This window comes from Caretta caretta, chromosome 13, assembly GCF_965140235.1.
Source record: "Caretta caretta isolate rCarCar2 chromosome 13, rCarCar1.hap1, whole genome shotgun sequence".
Lineage (NCBI taxonomy): Eukaryota > Metazoa > Chordata > Testudines > Cheloniidae > Caretta > Caretta caretta.
The window spans coordinates 19,600,749-19,621,572 of NC_134218.1; the positions used below are offsets into that span (position 1 = coordinate 19,600,749).

Genomic DNA, 20,824 nt, shown 5'->3' on the forward strand with positions numbered 1-20,824 from the left:
CTGTACACCCATTGTCTGTATCTCTCAATGCACAGGACAGGTTTGCATGTATGAGTGAATGTCTTGTGCTCACCACTGTAAAGTTGAACTTCATTGCATTTCCACACCACAGTATATGAGTGTTCTAATTATATTTACTGGCTCTATTCTTATTTAGTCACTACTGTATTTCTCATTCTAAATGTAGGAAAACACTGCGCTATATCACATCTCACTGTGTGGCAGTTGTTGGTAAATGCTGACTTCTCAATGGTGACCACTTTATGTGTCACGGCTGTCAAAACATATGCATATGTATGTGGGTGCGTCTCTATGTATGGATGCATAAGACTAGCAACTAGTGGCCAGGATTTGGAGAGCAGATAACTTGTTCTCCCATTGTGCACATTATGTGGATAGCCAGGACTTGTAAGGAATCCAGAAAAGGCAGCAGGAGGGGCTAGTGAAAGCATCTGAGAGAGGCGAGGCACCAGACCCCAGGTATGGAGTCTACCAAGGTGCCAGCTCACAGCCTCCTCCCAGGGCTGCTGCACTATCATCTGTCACCTTGACTAGGCATAGAAGCTGATGGCCAGGTTTTCAAAAGTGTGCAGGTCCCCGTCCCCCATCTGAGAATGGTGGGAGCTGCTGCATACTGAGCGCTGTTCAAAATCTGGCTGTAGGGTTTTAATCCCACTCACCCACTCTTTCCAGGATCAGTTCCCATTACCGGTGACCTCACCATTTCCATTAGAATTCTGTATAGCGAAACCACACCCAAAGCCATAGTCACACCCTGCTCTCGTCTCAGTGTACATCCATTGTCTGTGTGTGTTATCGCACTTGAGTCTGTAATGGCATCACTTTTCCAGGAGAGGGTTCTAGAGCCCCAAAAATAAGGGAATAGGGAAGACAACTGCTGCACTTTCTGCCCGGGGGGTTATTTTACAGCCTCTCCATTCTATACTGCAGCTGGTATTTCTGGGCTGGAATCTCTGTGGGGTATTAGGTTTGGAATCTTTCCCTTGCAGTAACATGCATATCGTCTCATAGCTTTCAGATATGCCTTGATGAGGGTGAGAGTCCTCTTTATTACTCCAAAACTGTCCCCCTCCCAAACCAACAACCCGCGTTAGGCCGAACCAACCCTTCAACTGAGGAAGGCAGCAAGTGTTCTGCAGCCCGGGAATAACACTGCAGGGGAAACTGAGGGGCTTGTGTGGGCCAAAGGGCAGAGCAGGCTGCCTCTGTAGTGCTCCCACGCCATCCACCCCGTCCCCAGCCCTTCGAGTGACATTGCTGTTCTGGACTGTAGTCAAAGTTGCCCACTTTTTGAAACGTTCTTCCTTGAAATTAAAATTGGTTCAGGAAGTAGAATGACTTCGCCTCTACTGTACCTGTAGGTGTTCATAAATTGGTTTCTGTAGGTTGCTCATGAGCACAGATCTGCACACACTAGCTCGTTATTTATTGAAGGGTCTCTTCCCTGAGTGCTGAAATGTTGTACTCTGATTTGTTACAGTGTTGTGGGGTCACTCGTGAACAATGGGCAGCATGCCCTGCTTTGTTATTGTAAGGTCTCCCCCGTAATGCTGAATTGCGTGCACTGATTTGTTACAGTGTTGTAGGATCACTCGTGAGCAGTGGGCAGCATGCATGGTTTTTTATTGTAGGGTTCTAAGAGGGAACTGGGCTGCTGGCATCAAAGTTTTTAAAAACCAGAACTGACACGTGTTTTGAAAAAGCATTCCTTAAAAGAGCTATGAATTTTGCACACAGATGTAAGGGAACAAAGCTAGGTGTTATAAGTCAAATTCTGGGGCACACAATCCTGAGCATTCCTTTAAAAAATGAGGTAAGGATGCCATGTTACCATGTCCTAAACACACCCTCCCCGGCCTTTGACTCTAAAAATACACAATAAATTTGTGAGCAGATAACTGTTTATTATTGCACGTAATCCAGCAGAACTGACTTAAAATTCTGGCCGGTATTACACCGATCATGGACAGTACACATCTTGCAAAACCTGTGAAGAAGGCAGTCCTTGTGAAGAATGAAATGTATCTCTGTCTTTGTAAGACCTGAAAAGTTTATCAAAATATCCTAGTCATTTTTGAAGGCATGCAGTTTGAGGTAAATCTGTTACTTTGCATCTAAAGAAACAAAAGCCCTAAGAGGTGATATATATATATGTATATATATATATATGCATGGAGCCCCTTTAGGGCTTTTGTTTATAAAAGCAAATCTACCGACTTTTCTCAGAACATTACTGGGAACAAAGCACATTACTGAGTGTACATCACATGCATACAAACTGGGAGAGAAATCGCCTTAGCATTTTTTAAAAGATCCGGTTTTGTGCTTAGAGATAAATAAAGATCTCTTCGATCTCTCAATCATATATGTGGTTAAAAAAAGCAACAGGCATATTGAAACTGTACAGCTGGCAACAAAGTGCCAGCAAATGGGTCATAAAATTTCAAAGCAACTGAGCCTGGTGTTTACAATACATTTATATTTAGAAAAAGAAGACAGGTTCAAAAAAGATGAATTGCTAGCACCCTATGCTCTGTGAAAGTTCCTAAGAGATACTTCTCTGCTTTCTCAGGGCTGGAACAGCCACATGGTTTCCAGACAGGGATCAAATTAATTTCTCCTCCCACAATTAATACCATGTAAGTGCTACTGTGGCAACATTCCTGAGCTAAATATAGTCACAAAATAAACCTGGTTGGGGGGGGAAAAAGAAAAGAACTATCACTCCTGTTTATCTGAATTTTATCTTCAACAACTGATAAATTATACCTAAACTGCACAGAGGATTTACCCCTGTGTTTCAAATCCCTGCACATTTGCCACATTGTATCTAAAATCCTTACAGATTGGCATTTGGAACTGTTTTGTTTTGTTATTTCCTTTAACCATCAGTTTTCTGCCGTTCTTTTCTCTCTCATTTTCTCCCAGCTGGTACTGTGCTGTGGGACTTCAGGGTACATGAGGTGCATGATCCACTGTAAATACATTTTTAAAATACCTTAGAAATTGATACAAAATACATATTGATTTTAAAAAGAAAGAACTGTCCAAGCACTCAGTCTCACACTAAACTGTAACTTCATCTGTGCCATCTTTATATACTTGTATTGCTAAGGGTCAGAACATATTGTGAAGGAAGTATCTCATTACAAAAGCACAGCTGGACTGTCAGTTTGAAGTTCTTTGTAAGGATTATTACATATCACTAAGCCCTTTATGTCTAGAACACCAGAACAATGCCTAGAATTATCCCCTCTTTATATTATTGCTGGTTAAAGCCTACGTGCTGTGTCTTTTTCAGCCGGAGGCCCAGGTACACTGGAGTCTGTCTGGATCCCTTATTTTGTTTTCTCACCAAAAAACCTGACCTCTTTCATTTTAATGCTGCTGCATACGTTTGTTTGAAAAATCCATTCCCTTTTTGTTGGACCAACAAGGTCAGAGGGCCATGCCTGCAGCCCAAGGATGAAAGAGAGAAGACACTGGAGATGCACAATAATGGCGTCTCTGTATTTGGAAGTTAGTTGCCTAGTTTAACAGCAGCTTACATCAGGTTCTGATTGCAACATTTTAACTCTGTGTGTGTGTGTGTGTGTGTGTTTAAAAAAAAAGGAATTCCGGCCAAATATTTCTTTAAAAATCACAGCTGTGGAGTAATTTGCTGCAAAATGATCCTATCTAACTGCTGGTGACATGGACAACTCTCAGCAACAAGACCCAGTGTGTCGGTGCTGCGTAGTCCTTAAGCGGACATGGTCTCCATCTGCTAGTATTTGCCCATTCAAGCGAAACAGCCTCTGATTAGCCATTCTGCCAAGCATGTACAACGCAATGCAACCTGCCTACTGGTTCTTTAGCAGCAGCATGTGTGATCCAGCTATCTGGTTTGAGGCTGCTTGCTTGCTTTACACTCTGCCCAATTTCAGTTGCCCCTTAGCAGGAAATTACTACGGGAGCCAGGAGAGGAAATGCTTTTGGTTTCTTCACCTTGGATGATATTAGATTCACTGACTTCCAAGTATGGGTTCCCTCAAGGCTATGCCTTGTTAGTAAATAATCTAACTCCATTTCAGTAGTAGCAGGGGAAGCAGCCTAAGGCTTTTGCTAACAGTGGATTGATAATACTCTTTGACTTAGTGGAGTGGTTGAACATCCCCAACTCTGGCTTGGCTAGTATGAGTGTTCCTGGCTAACGTGTGAATTGGATTATCTCATTGTGTTTATTGACATTCTCTGGGAAAATCACTGAAACAGAGTCAGTCAAGGGAGCCAAAGAACACAGGGCACTTAAGTGTACATGCTTCTACAACTACAGATAAATCCCTCTTCCCTGGCACAATCAGTGACTTTGGTGAGAACACTTTAAGGCAACGGCTAGTTCCTACAAAGGAAAGAACGAGGAAGGGTTGCAAAAATCCAGGCTTCTTTTTGTTGGACTGGAGAGTCACCCACCGACTGGGAGCAGTGATGCTCACCAGATAATCAGAAAGCTTTATTTTAAGATTCATGTTTGTTGTGCAACTTTAGGTTCTAACATCCTCCTCTTTGATGTTTCCATATGTCCAAGAGTTTAATCCCTGCCAAGGTCCATGGTCTACATCAATGGTAACACCTGTTCTGGGCAAAGATCAATGGAAAGGTTAGTGAAGAGCAATATGTACAACCATTCCTGGGTATGTTGTAGGAGAGCATGAGGAGCTTCTGGTCAGAGGGAGTGTGCAAGGATGGCATCTCCCTTTCTGCCTGGATCCTTTATAATGGAGGAAGCTAGGCTCAGTCCTTAAGACCGAAACACATGCTTCACATTCTGCAAGTTGTCTGTGGGCAGATTTGGAATGAACTTGAATCCCCCACTTTCAAAAACATCTCTCTCCAGTAAACAAAAGGCTCAAGAGCCTTTTACCAAACCTGGCCGCTAAGAGCTGCTGTTTATCCTACTGCAAAAGGCAGTAAAGGCTATTAATGTATTTCCCCCCACAGGTTTCATTCACACTGTTGGAATAATGATTAATACATTAAGCTAAATAAAGCAGAGTTTAGCTGAGCTGTTTTAGCTACTGGTCATCCCAACAGAACAGGAGCATGAATCAGGCTTTGAATGGGCATGGGCCTGTGAGCATTAGGTTCAGATTTGAGGCCAAGTCAGGACTAAGGTTAGGATGCAGATTCAATAGTTTTCTTGCACATTTTCAGCCCAAGACGATAGAAAGCTTGTGTGAACTTATGAGAGATTTACTGTTTGGGCCTGTAGCCTCACAGGGACTGTGTGCAAGATTTTAATGCAACCAAGCCTAAGCTAAACCTTCATCCCCATTCAGTGTCCAGACCAGTCTCTGAACCCCAGTTTAACCCTAACCTGAACTAGGCTAGCTCAACTACAGCTGGAAATCTTACTCTGTAAGTCATGCTCATCTAACTGGGGTGGGGGAGGGAGGTTAAAAGTATATCATGTGATTTACTCTTAATCAAAACAGTTCAGATTTGAATGCTGAAAAACGAAGTCCCACCCCCAAGAAAAAACAATTGACCAGGAATTCTTCAACTAATACTTTTGATAATGAATACATTTGAGAATCCCTATCAGTTTGCAAACTAATTGCAAACACAAAAAGAGGCAACACTTACTGAATAAATTATTGGCTGTGAATTATTGGCCCAGCTGGCAAAGTTGGCCATTTAAAAAAAGAAGACGTTGGAGTCTTTCTTTAGGGAAATATTCAAAACAGGAGCAGGGAATTTTCTCCCACTGAACTCATTTCACTGTTTCATTTCCATGCATTTGTCAATCTTACCTTGACTGAGGGGCACATCATGTCAGAAAATGTACAAATAAGATGGCCAGACCAATATTCAATAAGATGACCATGCAGATCATGATTGTGTTAGGTCCCTAAGGGAAAAAAGCCAAAGCAAAGTATTAACCACCATGATTCAAATGCAGACATAGACACAGTTCTCTGAGCTACCACCCAATTCAAAAGACACTTTTAAACCAATTTCTTTCAAAAATGGGTGCTTAAATCTAGACACCTAAATAACTGGCCTGATTTTCAAAAAAGTGCTGAGTATCCAGCAACTCTCACTCTTGTTCTTTGATTAAATCTTCTTCGCTATCTGACCAGGCTGCAAAAACCACGGCAGCCTCTCTGGGCTTGTGCAAACAACTAGTACATTTCATTTCAAGTTGTTCTTAAAATTCCATTGCCTCTGCCAAAAATTGCCCATGTTTGCAATGTTGCGGTTTTTAAGAAGAAAAACTTACTTTATTTTTGTTAGGTTGTCTTAATTTGGGACTAGAAGAGAAAATAGCATGTTGAGAAAAGAAAAGCCATTTTCTTGTGATATTGATTTTTCGACGTTGTTGTTTTATTGTATTATTTGATGTTCCAACACTGCCATGGGGCTGGGAGAAAATTTTAATTTCCTCATAGGTGGAGAGATAGATGAAGCACGGGGTTATTTTACACACCAACATCTGATGTACGAAAACTATTCCAGGAAAAGAGAGCGACAAAGGGACATTTTAAATACAACGTTGGACAAAAATTTTCTGTATGACAATTTATTTTTCATCCAGAGGCAGGACTGGCTGTGAAAGTTACTTTAGGAGAAAAAACACAAACCCCTCTTACAAATGGCTATGGGATCCAAAAAGGAACTGGATGCATGTAAATGATTACACTGCACAAAAGCCAGAAGTTGTGGATCAATTTTGGTCCCTTTTGTGTCATGTGTGTGAACTGAATAGCTAGACTGCAGCAGCAGTTGGGGTTACAATGACCAGGGAAAGGAAGGCCATTACCTGAACTGGGGCAGGAGAAATGAGCTGCTAACAAAAGTCTTCAAACTGAATGCATATTACTTTCAGGCTGAAAGTAACTGGATTCCTTCTCAGGGGGCCACTTTTATACAGTAACCTGAGGCTGTAACGATCAGTCACCTTCACACGCTTGTCATCAGGGCTGCCTCAGACTGGATCAGAATAACTTCTAAACAGAATTCTGCTTTCAAGCCATGAGCCCAAACCACAACCCCAGATTCAACTGCCCCCAGGACTTGGGATCCTGATCTGCTGGCCAGCCCCTTCCTCTCTAGTGGGCAAACTTAAACCTGGCATCAGAACACAACCAGGAGCTTCAGGGAACATTCAGATTCCAATTTCAGGGCAGGGGCCTGTCCCACTATCAGGGAGGAATGACAGTCCAGTGGTTAGAGTGGTAGCCTGGGGCACAGGAAACCTGCATTCAATTCTCCACTCTGCCACAGACTTCCTGTGTGACCATGGCCAAGTCACTTAGGCCAAGATTTTCAAAAGCAACTAATGATGCTGAAAGAAAAGGAGTACTTGTGGCACCTTAGAGACTAACAAATTTATTTGAGCATAAGCTTTCGTGAGCTACAGCTCACTTCATCGGATGCTGAGTGTCTAAAATTTGGGGAGCCTAGCTTGAGAAACTGGAAATAGGCCTGATTTTCAGCTCTTTCTGACAATGAGGGCCCTTTACAGTGTCTCAGGTTGCGGCACCCCAAATTGAAGCACGTGAAATCACCCGTTACTTCTGAAACTCACAGTTGGTCTCTCTGTGCCTCAACTCCCCATCTGTAAAAACACAGAGACATTGTGGGGTTCAATATAGTAGAAAGGTTGTGAGGCGCTCAGGTACTATGGCAACGAGGGCCATAAAAGTACCTTAGATAGATTATGTGCACAGGGGCTTTGTGATGTGGGCATCCGTCCACTAGGCCACTATGCTGGCTTTAGACCACTGGTTCGCTTGATACAGGCCACCATCCCTTCTGGTGGTAACAAGGGCTTTTAATTAGGAAGAGGTTAGCCAATGAGGATAAAATAAGAACCCACCTTATCAATCACCCAAACCTTGAGGCAGAAAGTCAAACCCAAACTTCATATGTCAGTCAAAACAATTAATATTTGTAACAAAAGATTCCAAGCACCTCTTTCACCTGAGACTGGAAGCAGAACTATCTTTAAATAAGATGAGAAACACCATCTTTGTGGTATTACCGGTCCAGCTTAACCCAGCAGACACTGGGAAAGCCACTTCTTATGAGGATTCCAGCCTAATTTCTTGGCCATAAAGGTTTGAAGAAGCCTCTGAAATTCTAAGTATCTAAACTTTCAGACCCTTTTGAGGTTCACCTATTAATATTTACTGCCCAGTTGTTCCAGATACAAACCAGTGAACTTGAGGTGAAAGGTCAATTCCCAATCTCCTGGAGCTATCCTGTCGCTAGCAGGAAACCCTGCACTAGGCATGGATAAAACTATCCCAGAGATCTTTCATAGTTTCACAGATTTTAAGGCCAGAAGAAACCTTGGAGCATCTGGTCTCACCTAAAGTTATATTAAATTCAAATTACCTTCAATTAACCAAGATACTGGCAAGATGTTTCACTAGAAGTTGAACTCTGAAACAAGCCTTCCAAAGTGCATGTGCAGATTTTGTACCCTTGCACATGCAAATTGGTGAGAGATGTGCAACCACCCCAAGTGAACGCACAATTTCAAAGGCTGCTTTGAAAATGTGGCCACACACACATACAATTCCTATTCTAATAAGGCTATCATGCAACATCACCTCTTCAAATTCATCCACTTCCTGTGTCACTTCTTCAGGCGAAGGCTCCTTCTTAGCTACCACTGTAGGTTCAGGTTTAACCAGAGCCTTGATCTCAGTCTTTTGCTCAGGCTTGGCTTCAGTTGCAGCTTCTGTTTTCACAGCAGCCTTGTGCTCGGCTGTATGGTGTTGCTTCAGCTCTTGTTTATGTTTGGGCTCTGGCGTGGGCTGCTCTGGTTTAGATTCTGTTTTGGGCACTGGTTTCTCTTCAAGTGCTGGTTCCTGCTGAGTGATGGGTGTACCTCCCCTCCTCTGAAGTTCTGCTTTGTGTTCAATAGCCCTCATGTCAGTTTTTGGCTCTGGGGAGACCGACTTGGCAGGTGATTTGGGGACAGGGAATGGTTCTTCCTCGAAGTCCAAGGGGGGAGTTATTGGGGAGGTCCTCACTGCGTAGCTGTGATAGCCTTGGTATAATTCAACATCAGGTTCTTGCACTATCCTCTGAAGGGGCTTGATCTCCATCTGGTCTGCTGAAGTCCTGGTATTGCTGAGCCGAATGGAGTTCTGTGAGGCAGGTCTGCTACTGGCTGCTGCCTTCTCCCCGTGTGCCAACAGTGGATTGGATGGTGTGCTGGGCCTACTTCCTGTGAGGCTCCCGTCTCTGCTGTGATCCCCGTTCCAGTTGCCAGGGCTGAGGAAGCCATCTCTCTGTGAACTCTGTTTTGCCCGCTTTGCCTCCGGCGGCGTTCCAGCAGGACTCGGAGATGGCATTCGGGCTGGATTTTCCTTGCAGGGGGCAGAGTCTTTCTCATGGAGCTGAGGGCTTTCTGGAGGGGTTGACGGTGGTGGCGCTTTGGTTGGCGGAGCTACTGCTTCCCTGTTCCCCACATTCTCTACATTCTCAATGATCTCCTGGAGCAACTTCCTCTTCTGGTACTCAGGGCCTGGAGGAGAGGAAAGGAAGAGATGTTCAGCATCCTCTCTGAGTAGTTGGTCACCCTCTGCCTGCCTCTTAGTTCTCATGAGCTAAAGGGTCTGAGTGAACACATGCTCAAGGGCCCCTTATGATCCTTGTTACCATGTGAGAACACAGGAACCTACTTTTCTGGTGCCCCATGACCTGACAACTGGTTTTGAGAGTGCAAGTTTGTGGCTGCAAAAAACTGCACCTACATTTTTGTGTCTGCACTTCATTGCAGGTGCAAATACTGCACATCAAATGACTTGATTTGTAGTTACAAGCAGGAAGTTAGACCCTCTCTAGTAATATGCATCCAATGGCGTATTATCGCCTAGGCCGACAAGGCAGGGGCGGCAAATTTATAATAGCAGCGCTTTTGTAATTGCGGCATTTTTGCAGAAGTCCACTGCCTGTCAGATGCCTGTATCATCGTTTATTCCTACTGTAGCTGCGCACCAAACTGCCGTGATTCCACTAACCATAGCACGTACTGAAACCACCAATGACGGCACAACGCCATTTAGTAAACGTACTCACGACAATCCTAAACGTTAATAATATGACCGGAAGGAAGAAATTAAGCGGTTCTCAGCTTTAAAAAAATGCTATACAAAAGAAAGAAAGGGGGTGGCAATTATTTCAGGGCCTAAGGGCGGCAAAATCATTAGTCCGCCACCATATGCATCACAGACCCAACTTTGCACCTCCAGAACTAAATATCTGAAAATCAGGAACAAGGTGTTTTCAGAATCATAGACACTATAGATGGGAAAGATCCTGTAGCCTAGTTGGATTGGCCAGGATTGTTCCCTTCAGTTAGAAGCAGGACCTGCTCACAGACTGTAATGTCTACACTGTCACTTTGCCAAGATCCTAGCCTAGGATAAGGTAAATGAGAGGGACAAAGTGGGTGAGGTAATATCTTTTATTGGACCAACTGATGTTGGTGGAAGAGACAAGCTTTTGAACTACACAGAGCTCTTCTTCAGGTCAAGGTAAGGTAACTCTCTCTGCGTGTGCTTGCTGGTTCCTGTAGGCCTCCTGCCTGAACTCGGTCATGCCAGCTCTGTGCTGTTTCTGACATGGACTCTATATAAAGCACCTGGTTCAAGTAAGTAAGCCTTTACCTTAAAATATACTGAAGCCCACGTATGGGGACTGTCTAATTCCACGGGAGACTGTCTAGGTCAATAGCTTGGATGTGACCCAGCAGGAAGATTGTGTACCACCCATACTATATTTTAAGGACAAGCCCTGATTTTATGGGTTCATCCTGTGCTCTGCAAGGCCAGTCTGATACAGGCACCAGTCGGTGATTCAACACATTCCTATCTGAAACTGGACCCTGCAGAGTTCCACTGAAAAAACAGATAATATGCAGAAAGACAAGAAGGTTCTTCCCACTCCCCGTCACTCCCTACCTCTCTCACTCTCCGGCGTTTGCTCAGCCTGTGCCTTGTCGCCTGCCTCTGAGTGCATTCAAGTTCCTCCCAAACCGGCCTGTTGTTGCATTTCCCAGCAGCTAAACAGTCCTGCTGCATTTCTCTGAGTGACTTAACTAGCTGGGACTTTTGCTGAAGATAACACCCTGGTCCGGGTTAAAGGATACACTGAAAAACCCAAGAGAAGATTCTCTCCCTCTTCGTTAATAAACCTGTCAACTAAAGAAAAATCCTTGCTATTCTAGGGAGCAGGAAATAAAAATTCTCCCATACATCTTTGTAGCTCCTTTCACCCAAGGAGCAGAATATGCTTTACAAACAACCAGTATCACAATCGCAGCTCAGTCGAAACACAGCGAGGTAGCTGCTGTTCTCTCCATTAGGCAGATGGAGAAGCTGAGGCATAGAGACACAAGGTGGTGTTCCCAGGTCACCCAGTCAGTCATGTGAAGAGCTGGAATAGGATCTCGGAGTCCTGACTGTGCAGAGTACATACCCACTGGTTTGTACTTGACACGGCTTAGCTGTGCCTTGACTGCCGTTACTAGCATGATGACACCAAGTGCGAGTATGTGAACTGGCGCAGGAAAATCAGTGTAGACGTAGCCTCACTCTCACCTTCCTGTCTTTCTCCACATTCCTTCGCTCCCCTCCTTCTGAAACAAATGTGAATGTCTCTCACTCTTATATTCTCTGTTCTAGTCACTTGCCCTAGAAATTTGCTTCATGCGTTGATTTCCCTTTGCCTGAAGAAAGGACTTTCTAACCATCTCATGTGAAAAGAGCCAAGTTGGATTTTCCACAGTACATCTAAACTCTTAAAATCACAGTATGTTTTCAGAAGAGATTCACCACACATTGGAAATAGATGCTTATTTCTATCTCTGACACAGCCCTTCAAACAGGCAGCTAAGGGAAAACTGAGACAAGGAGCTATAGGTCAGAATAAAAAGTCACTCCTTGATTGGATTTCCCTGCACCTGTATGGGGAAAGCCAGATGAGTCATCCAGGCAAAAGGGCCTGTTGTGACAGCCAAGTGCGTAGATGAAGCCTGACTATAAGCAGCTCCACAGACCTGTGCAATGTCCAGCTAAGTGACCTCTGGCATGGAGATCCTGTTCAGAACAGCAGAGCAAAGACCCATTCCAATTCCACAAGGTGACTCCAGGATTTAGATTTCACTCTGATGTCTGACCTCATCTGACTTGCTGGTGTCAACACAGCTTAGATTATTGTTTTCCTGTCAGTAAATCTTTGCTTCTCGGTAACCTTGCACAAAGACTGCATGGCAAATCCCCACCAAACAAACCTGCTTACATTTTGAAGTACAGTAGTACAATCTGGCCTCTTTAAAACAATCAACAAAACCCTACCAACCCAACATGCCCTGCACATGCTTCTCCCTGTGGGGAGATGATGAAAAAACAAACAACAAATAGATGTGTGGTCACATCGCTTAAAGTACTGCTGGAAGGAGCAATACCAGGGGGGTGAGTGCAGGAATCAGAACAGAATAGGATAGAGTCATTGGCCTATGCCGGTTGTCAAAGGGCAGTAGGCAAAGGTGAGGATGCAGGGATGGAACTTTGGCCCCTGGTCTACAGAAGGGTGGTTATTGTTATTGATATTACAGTGGTGCCTAGAGGCCACAACTGAGACCAGGGCCACATTGTGCTAGGTGCTGTACATACACATTGTAAGAGATAGCCACTGCCCAAAGCACTTGCAGTCTAAACAGATAAGACAGACAAAGGGTGGGAGAGGTCACAGAGGCACAGAGAGAGGAAGTGATTTGCCCAAGGTCACAAAGCATTTTAGTGGCCCACTGGTTGCAGTGCAGCTTCCTTCCACTCCACATGGTCCCAATCCAACACCCCTGCTAAGAATCCTTCTGAGAGGTGGTGGAGAAGATGGAGTCTGTTTTGTCTAGTACAATTGCCAAAAAATCCTGCCTACACTAGAGCAAACAACCCGGATTTAAATTAGAGGTGGGTGCCTAAGAGAAACATGTCTGTGGCTATTCAGTTGAGTAAAAGACTCTATTCAGTCTGAGTTCACGCCCCTTTTGTGGTCACTTTCTGCCAGTATTTCAGCAAACAAGTGTGCTGGCAGAGACAGTGAATTTTTAGGGACTATTCAAGCATATCCTTCACGTAAAGCAAATATTACATTTGTAATCCTGACTATTCAGACCAGAAACCTGATTCCAAAAGCTCTGCTTAGCTGGTCAGGAAACAGAAATACACCAGGTGTCCAGTTTGTGTTTTGAACATTGAATGCAACGTGCTGTCTGTGACTGATCAGCAGAGCAAGAACCACTGGCAGGAGTTACTTGGCGAATCATTTTGAAAAATGAGTTTGTCCAGCAACGAGCACAATGGGGGTCCTAGTCCACAACAGGAGTTCCGCAGGTGCTACAGTAATACAAATGATAAATAATAATTTGAGCCAATCTTAAAGTGCAGTCTGGGAACAGACCGAGGCATCACACATTAAACATTTGCTCTGAATTATGCTTTTGGCTCCTGTTCAAGCCATGCCACCTACAACTGTCTTTGGAAACAGCATCCCCTGTATGGTTCTGCTGAACCTGAGAGCTTCTGGGGAACACAGATGAATGTAGCCGAGTATGTGCTACAAAGGGAACAGGGCCTGTAAGTCTCCCTACAGTGGACTATGTAGCCGTTCAATCTCTTTTTCTCCCCTCCCCCAAGTATTAACTGAGGTTTTGCGCCTGGCCTGGAAGTTGGACTTTGATGATCTACTCCCGCTAAAAAATCAACGGCGTGAGCAGTATGCTGCTAACACTGGCCTGTCTAGGGTGACTCCTACCAAAGGTGGGGGCAGGGGAGAGGTATAGGATTTATTTTAGCCACCCTGCCCTGCCTGCACGCTCCTGTCAATCATGAAGAGACCCATTCAGGGCCATTTATTTCTGGCTGCAACTAGATTATTTGGAGGCCATTTCACCAGTTGTTCAGTCTCCTCAAAATAGCGCCCAGCACCCTCCCCGCCCGCCTTGGGTTCCTTGCCTGTCAGCTGGTGCCGTCTTCTCCCTCTGAATAATTCACACAAGAAAAATCAATCTCACAAACATGCCGTCACTCCCCACCTCTCTCAGTCTCCGGCGTTTGTTCAGCCTGTGCCTTGTCGCCTGCCTCTAAGTGCAACATTTCAGTGAGGCCCTTTCTCTGCAGGATTTTTGCCCCTGTTTGTTACACTGTGATACTGGCTGGGACAGTGTGCAGAATGCTTACTAAAGGGCGGGTGCGATTAGCACTGGCAACGTAGGCACTATTTTTGCACCCGTCTAAATGAACTGCAGGTGCAAATATGAACCCTTGGTATTTCTAACTACTTGAGTGGCAACCACAAAAGAGGGACAGCCCTCCCGGGGTATGTCTTTACTGCACAGTTACCAAGGCCCCTATCTGGGTTTTAGCCCAACCCCCTCCCCTCCAACTGTCCACACAAATAAACCTCTGACCTGCATTTGGAGGTGCTTTAAGTCTGGGCTGGTTGGCCCAGCTGAGCGTGTGGGTTAGAACCTGGGTGCTTCACTCAAACTGGAAACTGCTCACTTTGTAGCGAGGATGCAGGCAAAACCACTCAAGTAATGACAGTCCTCCAATGCCTTCCCACGATTCCACCCAGGGGACAGACAAGTTCTCACACAGTTGACACAATTAACTGGGAATGACTCCTAGAGCCTCTCAGCACAAAGGAAAAAAGGTTACCTGCCTTTCGTAACAGTTGTCCTTCGAGATGTGTTGCTCATGTCCGTTCCATTCTAGGTGTGCGCACCCCACGCGCATGGGCATCAGAGATTTCTGCCTTAGCGGTACCCGTAAGGCCGGCTGCTGCACCCTCTAGAGCGCCGCGCTCACGCCGCAGTATATCAGGTGCTGCCGGCCCTGCGCCCTCTCAGCTCCTTCTTGCCGACAACTCCGACCAAGGGGCAGGAGGGCGGGTAATGGAACGGGCATGAGCAACACATCTCAAAGAACAACAGTTACGAAAGGCAGGTAATCGGCTTTTTCCCTTCGAGTGCTTGCTTATGTCAATTCCATTCTAGGTGATTCACAAGCAGGATCAATGGAGGGGGGCTCGGAGTTCACCATTGTGCAGCTTGCAGTACAGCGCTGCCAAAGCCGGCGTCGTCTAGCGCCCGCTGGGTCAGCGTGTAGTGCGACGCGAACGTATGGACCGACGACCAGGTGGCGGCCCGACAGATCTCCTGGATTGGCACCTGTGCCAGGAAGGCCTCCGAAGATGCCTGTGCTCTAGTGGAATGAGCCATCACAACCGCTGGCGGGGGCACTTTCGCCAGCTCGTAGCACTGGCAGATGCACGCCGTGATCCAAGATTAAATTCTCTGGGCTGACACCAGGCAGCCCTTCATCCTGTCCGCGACAGCAACGAACAACTGCTTTGACTTGTGGAACAGCTGCATTCTATCGATGTAGAAGGCCAGCACCCATCTGACATCCAGCGTATGCAACCTGCACCCCTCGTCCGACGTGTGAGGCTTTGGACAGAGGACCGGTAAGTAAATGTCCTGGCCCATGTGGATCTGGGAAACAACCTTGGGCAGAAAAGCCGGATGCAGGTGCAGCTGGACCTTGTCCTTGTAGAAGACCGTATAAGGTGGCTCTGACATGAGCGCCCTGATCTCAGACACCCACCATGCCGACGTTATAGTGACCAAGAAGGACACCTTCCAGGAAAGGAGCAGGAAGGAGCAGGAAGCTCGGGGTTAAAAAGGAGGGCCCATGAGCTTCAAGAGCACCAGATTCAGGTCGCAAGGGGAACCGGGTCTTGGACGTGTGGGTACAGGCGCTCTAGACCTTTCAGGAATTGCGCTGTCATGGGATGGGCAAAGACAGATCTGCCCTGAAGCAGAGGATGGAACGCAGAAATGGCTGTTAGGTGCACCCTGACTGAAGACAGCAAGAAGCCCTGGAGCTTTAGATGCAGCAGACAGTCCAGGATGTCCTGCAACAGGGCCTCCTCAGGACAAACGCGCTTGTCCAAGGTCCAACATGCAAAGTGCTTCCACTTGGCCACATAGGCCGCCCTGGTAGAAGGCTTTCTGTTGCCCAGCAGGACCTGTTGGACTGCCACGAAGCACTCTTGCTCGTCCTTGCTTAGCCACAGAGCAGTCACGCCATCAGGTGTAGCCACGCCAGGTTCGGGTGCAGCAGATTGCCGTGGTTCTGGGATCGCAGATCGGACAGAGAGGTGACTGCAGCGGGTTGGCCACCGAAAGACTCAGCAGCATGCTGAGCCAGTGTTGGTGAGGCCACTCCGGGGCAATGAGAATGACGCACACTCTGTCTTGCTTCACCTTTAGCAGGACTCTGTGGATAAGCAGCACTGGCAGAAAGGCATACATCCATGCTCCCCACCATGGGATCAGGAAGGTGTCCAACAGGGAACCCTTGTCCCCACCGTATAGGAAGCAGAACACATGGCACTTGCTGTTCTGCCTGGACACAAACAGCTCCACCTGGGGAGTACCCCACCGTTGGAAGATCAGGTTGACCACCTCCGGATGGGGTGACCACTTGTGGTGAGAGGAGAAGGTCCTGCTGAGGTGATCTGCCAGGATGTTCCTGGTTCCAGATAAATGAGCGGCCACCAGGTGGATGGCGTTCTGCACACAAAGGTCCCAGAGGCTGAGCTCCTCTTGACACAGGGCCGAGGACCTGGCTCCGCCCTGCCTGTTGATGTAATACATCGTGGACGTGTTGTCCGTGAGAACCTGCACCACCTTGCCTTTCAGGTGGGTCAAAAACACCTGAGAGGCCAGGCACACCGCCTTGACCTCCCTGACGTTGATATGAAGAGCTAAGTCATGCTGCATCCAGTGACCCTGGGTGCTGAGCTTGCCCAGGTGGGCTCCCCAGCCCAGATTTGACACGTCTGAGACCAGGATGAGCAACAGTGATGGGGACATAAAGGGAACACCTTCCCCCCCACCCTCCCCCGCAGCACTGATTTGGGGTCTAGCCACCAGTTCAAGAGCGAGAGGGCACAGTCCAGCACAGTGACCGCTCAGTCTAGGGGGTGCCTGCTGGGAACGTAGACCGTTGCTAGCCATGTTTGCAGGGGTCGCAGATGAAGCCAGGCGTGCCTGACCATGTACATGCACACTGCCATGTGGCCCATCAGACACAGGCAAGTGTGGGCCGTGGTGATCAGATGTCTCCTCACGTGGGAAATGATATCCACCATGGCCTGAAAGCGTGTTTCCAGAAGGAAGGCCCTGGCTCGCGTGGAATCGAGATCCACTCTGATAAACTCTATGTGCTGGACCAGTGTTAACAAGGACTTTTCTGTTTTTATCAACAGGCCCAGGTTGCTGCAGGTGGAGCGCACCAGATTGAGGATTCTCTGCACCTGTCCCAGAGACCTGCCCTTGATGAGCCAGTCATCGGGGTACGGAAAGATCTGGTAAGAATGAGGTAACCTGCGACCAGGCCGAGTGGTAGGGAGAAAGGTGGTTGAGGAAAGGATGGGCAGGATCCAGCCAGCTGATTGTGGCGTTGCTCTCGAGCACACCCTCAAAACCATCGCTTTTGGCCCCCCGGGTGCTTAGCAGGTCCGGGCTGGGCTAGCGAGTGAGAGGAGGAAGGGTGGCGATGGCTAAACCCAGTGTCCCTTCTCCTTGCATGCCCAATGAGCGAAGGGTAGCCTTAATGTCCTTCAACCCACGTAGCCTGGTGTCCATTTGATCAGAGAAGAGCCCAACTCCATCAAAGGGGAGGTCCTGAATTGATGCCTGCATCTCCTGGGAAAGGCCTGCCGTTTGGAACCAGGAGCTGCATTGCATACCCACCACCAATGCGACAACCCTTGCTGCCAAGTCTGCCGCATCCCATGCCATATGCAGGGAGCATCTGGCTACAGCAGTCCCTTCCTCTACCAGGCTACCAAACTCCTGAGCCTGACCCTGAGGAAGGGAGTCCTGGAACTTCTGGAAGCTGTCTCTAACGTTAAAATTGTATCGGCCCGGCAGGCCCTGATGGTTCTCCACCCGGAATTGTAAGCTGTCTGTTGAATAAATTTTTCTGCCAAATAGAAAATCAAGTTTCTTGGCTTCTTTGTTCTTGGGGATAGAGGGGGTGGGGACCTGCTTGTCCTTCTCGTTGGCCACTGACACCACCAGTGAGGCCTGGGGAGGGTGGGTATACAACTACTCTAAATCTTTGGCTGGCACAAAGTACTTTTTCTCAGCCCGTTTCGAGGTGGGTGGGATAGAGGATGGGGTCTGCCACAGAGCCTTAGCAATCTTGAGGACCCCATCATGTACAGATAGGGCAATCCGGGCAGACATAGCGGCTGAGAAGACATTGAAAAGGGTGTCCTCCTGCTCCACCATCTCCTGCACTTCCAGCCCCAAGTTCTCAGCCACCACCTCAGAAGGGCTTGGTGTTGTTTAAAGTCATCTGGGGGCCTGGCCCTGGAAGGTCCCACGACCTCCTCGTCCGGAGAAGACAAGGAGGCCCTGGCCACCGGTGGAGGCGCTGAGGGCTCGGCAGCCACTGGAGAGGGAGGTTTGGGGGTGGGCACCGGATCCTCCACCTCCGGCCCCCACCTCCACCAGTGGGCCGTCAATCTTTGCTCCACTGATGCGTGCTGTGAAGGGGGCATTGTCATCACCAGAACTCCCCATGCTCCCCAATACGGCCACTATGTTGGCCACTGGCCTTGCTGCCACTGTGGTGCCGGGGATGGCAGAACATTTTCTGGTGCCCAATCACCATCGCGGAGACCGAGGCAATGGGCTGAACTGGGCCTCCGCACCAGAGGAACCACTCTCCAGTGACCAGGGAGGAGCCGTCAACTCCTGAGTCTGCTTGCTGGTTGTGGCTACCGGTGAGCACTGACCAGGTGTAAGTGACTGATGGCTATACTGGGGAGAACTGGTGTTGGGGAGAACAGTGCTGCGGACATAGGTAACATGAGGGGGAGTGGTCCCACGGTGCCAGTGACCAAGACCAACGTCTAGACACGGATCGGCAAGAGGGTGAACATGTCGGTCATAATATGGGGAGCCCTGGACTGTGGAAGAATGTCTCGGCACCCGGGGGGGAGAGTTTGGGCGATTGGCGGTGCAGTTACGACCTGCCACGGGATTGCTTGTCCAGTGACCTACGGCGCGCTCCCCTGCCCCTGGAGGGGACTTAACAGCTGGCTTGCATTCTCGGGGAGCCTTAGCCTGGTCCTGTGGCACCGGAGATGCCATATGAGCAGGTGGAAACCTGTGCTCTCTCTGTGCCTGGGTTTGGGATGATGACGGTGCCGGCAGGATGGTGGGTCCCATACTGCTCACCAGAGGCAGTGATGGACCCTTAAGAGGGCTAAGAGCCCCAGCCACAGAGGCATGCTTGTGCTGCTCCAGAGAAGGTTGGCAGACAGGCCTGGTCTCTCTACTGGATGACCTCTGGGCCTTCTTGCTTGGCACTGGCGGGCGCTTCCTTGCCTTCTTCTTCGGCACCGGCGACGGTGAACGGTGCTGAGAGGAGCTGGGCGCTGGTGGCGCACTGCATACAGAGGCCGAAGTACTCAGTGTAGCCTGTGCAGAGGGCTCAGAAGCTGGGCAGAGAGCGGACTCCATCAGATGAGCGAATGTCCCTCTCCTTCTGGGTGCGAGGTAGAAAGTTCTTACAGATCCGGCAATGCTCCTTGATGTGTGATTCCCCCAAGCACTTAAGGCAGCTGTCGGGGGGGAGGGGAGTCACTCACAGGCATAGGCCTGCCACACTCCGAGCAGGGCTTAAACCTGGGAGCTCAGGGCATGCCCCGCTTGGGGCGAAGTCCCCGCTGGGACCTACTATGCACTTAACAATTACTTAACACTAACTACAATCGAACAAAGACCCAAAGGCATGAAGTCCAATCGGAGAAACCACTAGCTCTTGACGAGCAAGTGAGGTGCTCCAGCTGACCTCCCTGGGTGGTAAGAAGGAACTGAGAGGGTGCAGGCAGGCAATGCCTGATAACCATGGCATGAGTGTGGCATTCTAGAGGGCACTACAGCCGGTCCTACAGGTACTGCTAAGGCAAAAATCTCCAAAGGCCACAGACATGGGCATGCACACTCCTAGAATGGAATCGACATGAGCAAGCACCCAAAGAAGAACCACGGGATATGCCCCCAGGGATGCATGGTCAAGTGCAGAACCAGTGAGGACACAGTAACATAGGTGTAGCTTTGCTGTGGGGATACTAACAGCCAGGCTAGGCTAGTCTGGGTGCTGAGACTTGCGTTCCAGTCCCCCAGGCTAACTGTGCAGTGAAGACATACCCTTGGGAACTTAGCTGTGTAAGTCCAGGACTCCTCTCACAAGAGCTGGGCAAATAATGGACTTTTCAGTTCACTAGCAGTTCCGAAAAATCAGGACAAAAATTGTTTCAAGCCTAGCCAAAAATGAAATTTTTGGAGTTTTCAGTGAAGCAAAAAGTAAAAAAAAAAAAAAAAAAAAATCATTTTGACTTGAAAGAAATATTTTGGTTGACCCAAAATGAAACACTTGGTTTCAAATCTGAGCAGTGTTTGTACCTTTTTGCATTTTTTAAAAAATAAGACAGAAATGTTGGAATAAAAAGTCATTTTGACTCCAAAAAATCAAAACATATCATTTTGAAAAAGTTGTCATAAAGTGTTTCGACTTTTTCAGATTTTTTTGCATCTGAACCAAACTGACAAAACCGATATGAATTTGTGAAACTTTTGCTGTTGCCAAAATGTTTCATCCAAAAAATTTTACCCAGCTCTACTTTGCACCCATAACAGAGGGAGAAGGACGCATCT

General features: G+C 47.6%; 1 protein-coding gene across 2 annotated transcripts in view; it reads right to left on the reverse strand.

Annotated features, from left to right (window-relative positions):
- Nucleotides 1-1,904: 1,904 nt before the first annotated feature.
- The window catches only part of JPH2 (junctophilin 2), a 64,677-nt gene continuing 45,757 nt past the window's right edge, over nt 1,905-20,824 (reverse strand). Inside the window, exons 4-6 of one of the 2 annotated variants that reach the window (XM_048819721.2) lie at nt 8,622-9,544; nt 5,814-5,911; nt 1,905-4,633 (exon numbers count right to left, since the gene is read on the reverse strand). In XM_048819721.2, coding sequence (XP_048675678.1) covers nt 5,831-5,911; nt 8,622-9,544 — 1,004 coding nt within the window. In that variant the 3' untranslated portion in view covers nt 1,905-4,633; nt 5,814-5,830. Of the gene's footprint in view, nt 4,639-5,813; nt 5,912-8,621; nt 9,545-20,824 lie in introns of both variants that reach the window. The other variant, XM_048819722.2, reaches the window with a different exon arrangement.